The sequence below is a fragment of the Laccaria bicolor genome, genomic scaffold (genome assembly GCF_000143565.1).
Source record: "Laccaria bicolor S238N-H82 LACBIscaffold_33 genomic scaffold, whole genome shotgun sequence".
NCBI classification, from domain to species: Eukaryota; Fungi; Basidiomycota; class Agaricomycetes; order Agaricales; family Hydnangiaceae; genus Laccaria; species Laccaria bicolor.
The window spans coordinates 298,828-308,765 of NW_001889904.1; the positions used below are offsets into that span (position 1 = coordinate 298,828).

Here is a 9,938-nt window from a genome sequence, read left to right on the forward strand (position 1 = left end):
CCAGGGTGCAACTATAAGTTGATTATCTCCTGGATTCAACCTGGATTCAACCTGGATTCGTCTGGCATTTCTCTCACTCGTGACCTATGGTGTAATGTTTTTGTAGATAATATTAACTGGGAACACAATTGACCCACGAACCCTGCCACACTCATATGCAATGGAAAGTCGTTATGATCAACATTTGAACGGCGAGCACTATGTAATACGATTGCACACTGGGAGAACCTGGAGGCGACCAAACAGTCAAATGAAGGTCCTCCAGAGCCGGGAGTGCTGCAAGGGCATCTATGACTAGAAGAGTTGCCCACTCTGGGTCGTATTGACCCAGATCCCATCTAGAGGACAGAGTTAATATCTCTTTTTGACTCACATTATTTGACGAACCCCAACAAGGGAACCAATAGCGCGCAGAAGGAAAGACCTAATCTTGGCTTCTTCGTCCAAAGACAAGATTCCGGTTTGGTCTAATGAGGGACATATGTCATCTATTCGGAGCTTGTTTGCATATTTAGAAGCAGACGTTGGCTTTGGCTCCGTTGTCTCGACCTGAGACGAAAGCCATTTGGAGGATAAAATGATTTCCGACAGAATTTGTGGCTCCGCAGCGAAGTTGATTCGTTTGCATACTAAACGGAGTCTTATCGGCCATCTACCCAACACACAAAGCTGAGTGAGAATGGCGGCTGGAACAGAGATTCTCGATTGGAAACCAACATACCTCAGCACCTATTTCTCGGAGAAGCTCCGTCGGTAGCGACAACAACCCGCTCATAGATAACTCAAGGTAACGAGTTGTGAGTTTGTCCTCCCCAGGGTGGGGGTTCTGAGTCGATATTTGATGCCAGTTCATCGATGGTGCCATGCATCAATTCCAGTCAGGTCACTGGTTTTAACTCCGTTCAGTAGAAAAAAATCATGTTGGTCCAAAGCGGCTCCAGATGACGGCTAGAGGTCTCCATCTACCGAAGAATAATTCTAACCACCCTACACGGTACCCTTCAAATATCTGTCTATGGTCAAAGCAAGTCGTTGACAAATTGCTCATGTAGCGGGGATAATCTTCGACAAAGCTGCATTGTAAAAATTCAATTGTCGTCTCGAGGTCCAGAGCACAAATGTACTTTACCTGTACTTAGAACATTTACAGGATCAGGTTTCGGAAACCATTTCCCGCGGGACACTCCCATAATAGGGCTGAATTGAACATTGTCTTCCATGAATCCGGCTGTCAGATGTGGACCTGACCAGATAGGCAAAGAGTAAGTGAACCACGCGGCTACCCAGATGTACCCCAAAAGCTTCTTCATGGGAGTCGGTTTAGCGAAACCAAACTTCGAGGCGATTGCGATGACGGCGTCCTCAAACGTGATGGCTACCGCCTGAAGGACGAAGCAAACCAGGCCGCCGCCGGACCAGTGACCGAGCACCGCATAATCTCCCGCGTAATGGATTAGACCGGAGATGAAGAAAGCCACGAAGAGTTTAAAGTAGGTCGTGAAGGTGCTCTTCCGTGGAAGTCGCACGATTTTGTATGCGATGAAGTCGCACTCGACTTGAAGGAACTGTTCAAAAGTTGAGTACCATCAGCCGTGAGTCCAAGGGGGAGACGTACCCTTCTCATAACTTGGTGCCAAACGCGACTGAGAGAGGAGGACCAATGAACAGCAAGTAAATAAGGAGGCAAGGGTTGTGGTCAAAAAAGTTGCTTACCCCCAAGAACGACGAACCGTGTACGCATCCCCTATGTAGCCAAAAAAAGGTGGCCATTCCCTTGGAGCGGTTAGTCCCAAGGCGACTGACACAATGCTGTAGACGGTACAGATCAAACCCAAGCTAGTGTATGAAGTTACGACATGCGCAAGCACCGTTGATCTCCATAACCATCCGGCGTCCGTTAAAGATAGTCCTCCCTTCTGAAAGTATGGGTTCGAATAGGAGAGTACTCTAGCGACGTCAAAAATAAGGATGTACTTGGCTGTCCGCAGTACCTGATCCAGGAGGAATTGGGCGCGTGACGTGGTTGGGTGCGGACGGATGTGACCCGTTGGTTCGTGTGCCCATCCTATACCTCGGGGACTATGTAACAGTTGAAGTGCCCACCAGAAGCGGCTGCTAAGTGACGCTGCACTGATGGGCGTCTTCTGCCCGACCAGGCGAAGCTCGTTCTGAACGTCGGTGAGGACGACTAGGTCCAAGGAGGTGAAAATCAGGGTGAATAGGTTGCACGCCACTAAGTTGTTGGTTGCATTTCTCTCGCATGTGGTGAAGAGAAAGAGGTAGACGCAGATCGATGATATGGGAACAAAGAATATCCAACGGTGGCGAGATGGCGTAACCACCAAGGAGACGAAGGTGATGGCCTCCGCCAATAAGAAAAGGCCAGGTTTAAATTCGCCCTTTTGGTGCATTGTCCGAGCTGTTGGCTTCTAGGCAAGCAATCATCCTTTTTGTAATGGGACGAAAGAATGAGAGTGGAAGCAGAGAGACTCAGATGGGTTAGCCCAAGATCTAAAGGATGGTACGGACCGCAGACTCCATTTTTCTATTCGCTTGCATGCATGGAAGCTCCGCTTTTTAATTTTTTTCATCTAGCGTGGAAGAGGTTCAAAGTCATGCTGCTGAAGGCCGAGATTTTCTCGGAGTTTTGCCACGAGCTTTATGTACTCTGTGCGGAAAACGAAAAAAAGAAAAAAGCCTGTCATCATTTATGGGTACCAGAAGTCACTAGCCCTAGTCAACCGGAAGTTGCCGATGATACATTTTCTCATGCGACTCCGAGCCAAATGCGAGCTGCCCGCGAGTCAGATTTGGTTCATCTCATCCTCGTAATACGACTACAAATGCCCTCAGTGGAGAGTTCTGGTCGCGTGAGTCGCATCTACTTACCAGGGTTGAAAGGCGTTGACTAACGATAGTTCGTTTCGGAGCCCATTGTCAGTATTGACTCGGACGTTGTGACGGTTGACTGCCCGGCGTACATGACCGCAAATACCCACTCGGATGTCTTGAAGTACGATCAAGTGGATGCAGAAATGTCCCCACCAAAGGGAAATCAACGGTACATATCGTTTCTGCTGAACCTGTGGTCATCTCAATGACTTTCGTTTATATAAAGATGTGGTCTGTAAATCGGCACCCATTTTTTTCGCCTTCTTTGAATCTGCCGAGTTGGGGCGGCAGAGACCACACCAATGATGGCGTGTTCGTGGATCAGCTTTATGTTTGGGGCAGTTTCAAGGCAGCACGATATACAGCCCGCGTATCTCGCTTCCGTTACAGTGCTTTGCATTGCCGTCTGCACAAGGGAGTTTCGAAAACTCTATTTGGTTTTGTATTTTCGTCACAGATTGTCACGTATCAGAACCAGATCTGAGCACACAATTTGCACACAACCAACTCCCATGGCGCCATAAGGATCAGATGCGATGCGCACACGGATTACCATTTGGCATGGTGGGCATCATCTCTCAGCACAAGAGATTTTAGGCCTTGTTGGATGAAGTGGTCTGTTTCTCCCCGCTTTGTGGCAGTCACGGTACAACACATACAAACAGGTTTTCCAAATTCCGTTGTGCAGACGGCAGTGCAAAGCACTGTAAATGGACAGTGTCGATGGCACTCTTGCGCCAACTTTCAGAAGTTCCGTCAATCCATACTCGGCCATATTCCCTGGTTGTGCGCCCGTTCCGACAAAGGCTCCAATTTCTGGAAGGTTCCAAGCCGGATGCGAAGCCGTTGTTGTGACTGACGGCTGGGATGAACGACTCATGCTCTGCCGAAGAAGGATTTGCCAACCACAGGGTCCGGTCGAAATCAATCTTGTTCTTCCATTGCGCTCGGAGCAAGGACTCGATACCAGACAAGAAGCATTCGACTGACTCGCTCACCAAGATTTTCGAACTTTCAATGGTCAACGCAACCTTCATTGAAGCATTATTCAGCCACTTGACGTTCTTCTTTGCGCTTGTCGCCCGCCCCTCGCCATCTCGTAGACTTTTTTTCCTGCCTATACTCTGCGCCAACATCTGGCTACTTCTTTATGTACCACCACCAGAGGGATCCACAAAAACGGCTCGATTTAGAGGCTATGGCCTCGCCTTCCGCATTGCCACTGCCTCCGACTTCATCCTTCTGACTGATGTCCAGAACGATCTCCGACTTCAAAACGATAAACGGCATATCCCCTCTGCATCCCTCCGTGCGCGTATGTTGTGGGTGGTCCGCCTTCTGACGGCCCATCGTGGGGTGGGCTGGACATATGAGCCCACGGCACGCATCCCTCGCAGGTCTGAGAACCTATCTCGCTGGGCATTCGTCGTTTCCAAGATTTCTTGGGCTGTATATTATTATGTTCTCGGTGACCTTTTGCAGATTCTGTTGCAGTGGAATTTAGCAGTTGTCAAAGGGGAATTGTACGGGACGGGGATGGTGGGGTGGTTGCTGGATCGAACGACGTTCCTTGCCTATCTTCTCGAGATTAATGTCAGCTTGAATCTGCCATATAACGTCCTCGCGGGGGCGTCGGTTTTTCTGGGGGTGACAGAGGCGAGGGATTGGCCTGCGTTATTCGGGTATTGGAGCGATGCCTATACAGTCGGGCGGTTTTGGGGGTTCGTCTTCTCTTACCTCGCCAGGCTGCTGTTAATCACACCTTCTCTTTCAGGCGAGTATGGCATCAGAATCTTCGCAGGGTAAGACATTTACTCGTAGTCAGTCCGAATGTCGCCCACCATTGTGCTTTCCAGATTCTAACTGTCCACAGCAAATTCATCGTCAAGAACGTTTTCAGCCTCACTAATGGCACCTCGTTGGCATGGCATGTCCAACTCTATGCCGCGTTCGCTATTTCCGGTTTAGTTCATCTAGCCGGTGACTACCTAGCTCTTGGTGACTGGACGACAGGAGGGTCGATGCGCTTCTTCGTGCTTCAAGCAGTGGCGATCACCATTGAAGACATCGTCATTAATTCAGCCTCGAGGATTGGATTTGGCAGAACGCGTCTTTCAAAATGTGTTGGGTATATGTGGGTTTTGGGTTGGTTCATATTGTCTGTACCGGGGTGGACTCGTCCATGGGCGATGGTTGGCTTAGGTCAAGAGGGTGTATACCAGAGTGTCATTCTGCGCACTTGTCAGAAAGTACTTCGGCTGGAAAACTGGCTTGCCTAACGAACCTCGAAATAGTTCCTTAGAGTATCATCATAGCGTTTCTATCTTTTGGAAATACAAAATAGCAATGACCGCACTGAGTAGATAGAAAGCTAAATGGCGGCTTTGCGAAATGTGCAGTCTAAGAATTGCAAGCTCTGCTACTCAATCAACCTCTTAAACTTGAGGTAACAAGTTTCTCCGACTGCGCTCAACTGCAGAATCAAGAGAGGTATCAATATCCACGGAGTCATTCTGAAGCAACGTCGTACCTGATGGAGGTCATTGCGGTCTACGGTTGGAAACTCTCTAGGAAATTTGCCGTTGCCGTCCACTAATTCGAATTCATACCCAACGAGGAATAAAGCGAGTACAAACTTGATTTCCAATTTCGCGAACCTCATTCCGGGGCAGGGGTGTCGGCCTGTGCAGGCTGTATTAGCTTTCGAAAACGGTGAAAAACACAGGGAGACCTACCAGCACCCCACGCAGCATAAGCAAATGGTGCCTTTTTATCCTCCTCTTTCCCCTTCATGAACCTTCCAGGATCGAACTTACCAGGATTGGTGTAGATATTTGGATTCATGTGGACGTCGGCCAGAGAGTAGGTGACGAAGTCGCCTCTGTTGATAGTGGAACCCGCCAAAGGAATGCCTCTGCCTAGATTTCGACGGAGAACGGCAAAGCACATGGTGATTCGGAGGGTCTCACGAATCACGAGATCGAGCATGGGCAATTCTTCCTCCCAGGCATTTAGAGGGACCGCGGCAAGCCGTTTGTGAAATGGTTCTTGGGAAAGTGTGTTTGTGTGGTTTGCGACAAGAGCTTTCAGTTCGTTGGCCACCTTCACTTTCCATTCGGGGTTGGCACCCAGGTTGAGAAGCACCCAGCACACTGTCAAAAGTGGGTTAGGAGCCGGCCACCAATGATCGGAGTGTATGACCGCTTACTATTCCTGCCGGTATTGATTACGCCAGCAAAGATAATGCCCATACTTGCCTACTTCGGGTCAGCATTCATATAACCGGGATAACTACGACAGACTCACGCCAACAATCGATTCATCAGTATCACCGTGAGCGATGAGAGTGTCGATGGGGTCACTGGATGGGACGGCTGCCTTACGTCTGAGATCAACGTACTTCTGTAGTAGAGTGAAAAGAGCTCTTGTAGCTTTTCCCTGAGCTTTCCTAGCTTGACTAGGGAACCACGGCAATAGTACATTGACAGGTGTCGCGCTCTCGTCGATATCCTGGTAATGCTGCATAAGATGTTTGATGTCCTCCTGATTCTTCGCTAGTTCTTCGCAGGTCGCCATGCGCACCGTCATTTGAACAGCAAGCTTCATGTGGAGGCATCAATGATGAATAACTTTGAACGAGGAAAAGCAAGGCTTCGACTCACGCCATAGACATCCTGAAAAGGGTCAATCGTTCCTTCTTTACCCCAATATTTCATCTTGCGATTGATATCGTCCAAAAGCACTGGTAGCACTAACTGAACGTTAAAAAAGAATGGACTGGAGACTTATTGTTCATACCATTCGAGATTCGGTCCTTGTGCAAGAGCAACAACAATCGCTTCATAAAGTCGGTGTCAAGTTTCACCTCGCCGTCCTTGACGTCAATGTCTCCAAGACTGGGAATTCCACCTTGTAAGAGTCGATATCCATCATCAAGATCCAGGCCTTGTTCACTGAAGAATAGCTTTCGTGCATCTTCGCCTGACAATGCAATGACTCGGTGCTCAAGAATAGATGCGGTGAGTTGGGTAGTACGCGGAAAGAACACTGACATATTGAATACCTGGAGAATGTGGAATTGAAAGTATTTCTTGCCAGAGTCGAAGTGTTTCCGGAGAAAGTCGTACCGCTTCGTATAGAAGTCCCAGGCGGCAAGGATAGGAATACCTGTAAGGTTGTGTATACCGCCTTTGGACTGAGAGGAGAGCAGGTGACTGGCAAGCACCATCAGGACACCAATTGCGAGCGCCACGAAGGAAATAGTTCCAGATGAAGACAACGACATCTTTCGATGGTGGTATGGGATGGGGAATTGAGAGTGAAATCGATACCCGGTTTATAACTCGGTTAATATGCATATTAAATTCGGCCTCATGCTATTTTGACGTTCAGTATGAATCGAAGCAAGAAATGCTATTGACATCAAAACCTGGAGCATACATCGTGGCGGTCCACGGGTCATTCCAGGACTTTGCTCGGGAGCCTCCTCAGCCTTGTGGCCCATAGGCCGGTCCGCAGGCGGTTTGACATTCTACGTTGTTCGGAAGCTCCTCCAAAGGCAACCTTTATTACCTTCACGAGTTGCGACGGCCCTTTTATCGGCTAGGGATTGAAGTCTCGTGTCTTGCGAGACATCCCCACCCACTGGCAACCACAAGGATTGAATATTGAGTGGTTGCGAAACGCACTGTTAAGAAAGACAACGAAAGACGGTGATAGGTTGGCGACAGCCTGAGGTAATGCGCATTGCGCACGATACGTGCCAACGAGGATTGACTACGTCACTACTCTGACCAACGGTTGACACGGAACGGTGGAAGTCCGGGAAACACCGAGAAAATATTAATCTCGTTTATTTTTCAGGCGAGGTTGGCACTGTTAGAACCGTCGCAAACTTTAAGGCGTATATTCACAGTAGGAACGTCGCTCATTGACGTGACGTATCCAACTTCATGCTGCATTTGCTGGTCTTGACGATGGGAGGGCCGACTTCATCATGCCCAGTGAAAAGTGCGTCTGCTGAGATCATCCGGATTCTGAGGTATGTTACAACGCCATCAAAATTGTCCTCGTCTGTGAAGCTCCTTTGGGACAACTCACGGAACTTCAACTACTTAATCTACCATCGGCATGTAAAACATACAACAGAGAAGCTATAAAGTCGCGTTAACTGCTCATCACTAAATAAAACTTGAATCCTTGTCGTTCAAAGAATGTAGGACCAGGAATCAATCCCTCTAATCGGTCACCCGCTTGAATTTCAGATAACAAGGGTCGCCCAGCGGCCTCGACTAGTTGAAATACCCATCAAGCCACGAAGGAAAGTCATGGGAGCACTCCGTACCTGCTGGATATCATTCCGATCTTGGAGTGGGAGTTCTTTAGGGAAGTTGCCTCTGCTATCCACTAATTCATACTCATAACCGACAAGGAACATAGCGAGGATGAGCTTCATCTCCAATTTTGCGATCCTCATTCCAGCACAGGGATGTCGGCCTGGTTGTACAGAAAAAATCAGTCGGGAAGGCAATAAAGAATGTAGAGAAACTCACCGACGCCCCACCCGAGATAAGTGTATGTTTCTTTCTGGTTGTCCTCTTTCCCCTTTGTGAACCTCCCAGGATCGAACTTGGTGGGGTCGGCATAGATATTCGCGTTCAAGTGAACGTCGGATAAAGAATAGGTGAGGAAGTCGCCTCTCTTAATAGTAGTATCCGCCAGAAGAATGTCTTTGCCGAGATTTCGACGTAAAGCTGCGCCAGACGCAGCAATTCGGATAGTCTCGCGAATGACGAGATCTAGCGCTGGTAATTCCTCTTCCCATGCACTCAAAGGGATTGCGGCGAGTCGTTTGTGGAGCGGCTCTTTGGATAGTGTGTTCGTGTGGTTCGTTACGAGAGTTTTCAACTCTTCCGTCACTTTAGATTTCCACTCGGGGTTGGCACCAAGGTTGAGGAGGATCCAACAGGCTGTTGAGCGTGGGTTAGGAATTAGTGGAGGCAGTGTACCGCCTCTTACATTTTGCGCCAGTATTTATCACGCCTGCAAAAATGACACCCATAATGAACTGCATGCTTGAGTCAGCAATCATGATGTTTGGGAGAAATTACGAGGAACATACGCCAACGATCGCTTCATTATTATCACCGTAAGCGATGAGAGTGTCGATGGGGTCACTAGATGGAACAGGTGCCTTGCGTCTCAAATCGACGTACTTGTACAACAAAGTGAACAGCGCTCTTGTGGAATTTTTCTGAGCTTTCTTCGCTCGACTAGGGAACCATGGCAACAATAAAGCCACAGGCGTTGCGCTCTTCTCAAGATCCCAATAATGCTGGGTGAGACGTTCGATATCGTCCTTATTCTCGGCTAGTTCCTGGCATGTCGCCATGCGTACCGTCATTTGAAAAACGAGCTTCACGTCGAGGAATCAACAACTTGATCAAGATAGAGCTGAGCTTTGACTTACGTCGTAGATCTCCTTGAAAGGATTGATCCTGCCCTCGTTACCCCAGTCTTTCATTCGGCGATTGACATCTTCGAAAAGAGCGGGTAGGACTAGATAAAGGATGTTAGTTTTATGACCTGGCGACTTACAGATTCGTACCATCCAAGATTCGGTCTTTGTGCATCAACAGCAACAATCGCTTCACAAAATCGCCGTCTTGGATCTCGCCATCCTCGGGCTTGACGTTGATATCCTCAAGGTAAGGTGCTGCGCCCATTAAGATCCGGTATCCTTCACCAAGGCTGAGACCTTGTTCAACGAAGAACATCTTTCGTGCTTCCTCTCCCGACAACGCAATGACTCGGTGCTATAGAATATGAATGCGGTGAATTGGGTGAGGCGCAAAAAAGAGATAAATTATCGCACCTGAAGAACGCGAAACTGGAAATACTTCTTCCCAGAGTTGAAATGCTTCCGGAGAAAGTCGTATCGTTTCGTGAAGAAGGTCCAGGCAGTGAGAACGGGAATACCGCCGAGATCGTGGACACCAGCTTTGGACTTTGAGGGACGAAGCAGAGTCGCGAGTGTCATTACGGCA

The 9,938-nt window shown here is 48.6% G+C and overlaps 4 protein-coding genes across 4 annotated transcripts; 1 reads left to right on the forward strand and 3 right to left on the reverse strand.

Moving 5' to 3' along the window:
* Window positions 1-93: 93 nt before the first annotated feature.
* On the reverse strand, window positions 94-2,412 carry LACBIDRAFT_295196 (uncharacterized protein). Its single transcript, XM_001885757.1, has 5 exons — window positions 1,714-2,412; window positions 1,616-1,643; window positions 1,130-1,565; window positions 722-1,073; window positions 94-652 (listed from the first exon to the last, which is right to left on the reverse strand). Exons 1-4 carry the CDS (start codon window positions 2,409-2,411, stop codon window positions 1,045-1,047), a joined length of 1,191 nt encoding a protein of 396 aa, XP_001885792.1. The 5' UTR covers window position 2,412; the 3' UTR covers window positions 94-652; window positions 722-1,044.
* Window positions 2,413-3,909: 1,497 nt separating this feature from the next.
* LACBIDRAFT_307058 (uncharacterized protein) lies at window positions 3,910-5,171 on the forward strand (the record flags this gene model as incomplete). The annotated part of the gene is made up of 2 exons (XM_001885690.1): window positions 3,910-4,613; window positions 4,667-5,171. The coding sequence occupies 2 exons, from the start codon at window positions 3,910-3,912 to the stop codon at window positions 5,169-5,171; spliced, it is 1,209 nt and encodes a 402-aa protein (XP_001885725.1).
* A 140-nt stretch (window positions 5,172-5,311) lies between these two features.
* LACBIDRAFT_307059 (uncharacterized protein) lies at window positions 5,312-7,177 on the reverse strand (the record flags this gene model as incomplete). The annotated part of the gene is made up of 7 exons (XM_001885758.1): window positions 5,312-5,365; window positions 5,423-5,574; window positions 5,628-6,044; window positions 6,101-6,149; window positions 6,199-6,492; window positions 6,555-6,634; window positions 6,691-7,177. The coding sequence occupies 7 exons, from the start codon at window positions 7,175-7,177 to the stop codon at window positions 5,312-5,314; spliced, it is 1,533 nt and encodes a 510-aa protein (XP_001885793.1).
* A 975-nt stretch (window positions 7,178-8,152) lies between these two features.
* Window positions 8,153-9,931, reverse strand: LACBIDRAFT_253174 (uncharacterized protein; the record flags this gene model as incomplete). The annotated part of the gene is made up of 7 exons (XM_001885759.1): window positions 8,153-8,388; window positions 8,445-8,861; window positions 8,911-8,959; window positions 9,014-9,307; window positions 9,362-9,514; window positions 9,546-9,707; window positions 9,767-9,931. 7 exons carry the CDS (start codon window positions 9,929-9,931, stop codon window positions 8,153-8,155), a joined length of 1,476 nt encoding a protein of 491 aa, XP_001885794.1.
* Between the last annotated feature and the right edge of the window lie 7 nt (window positions 9,932-9,938).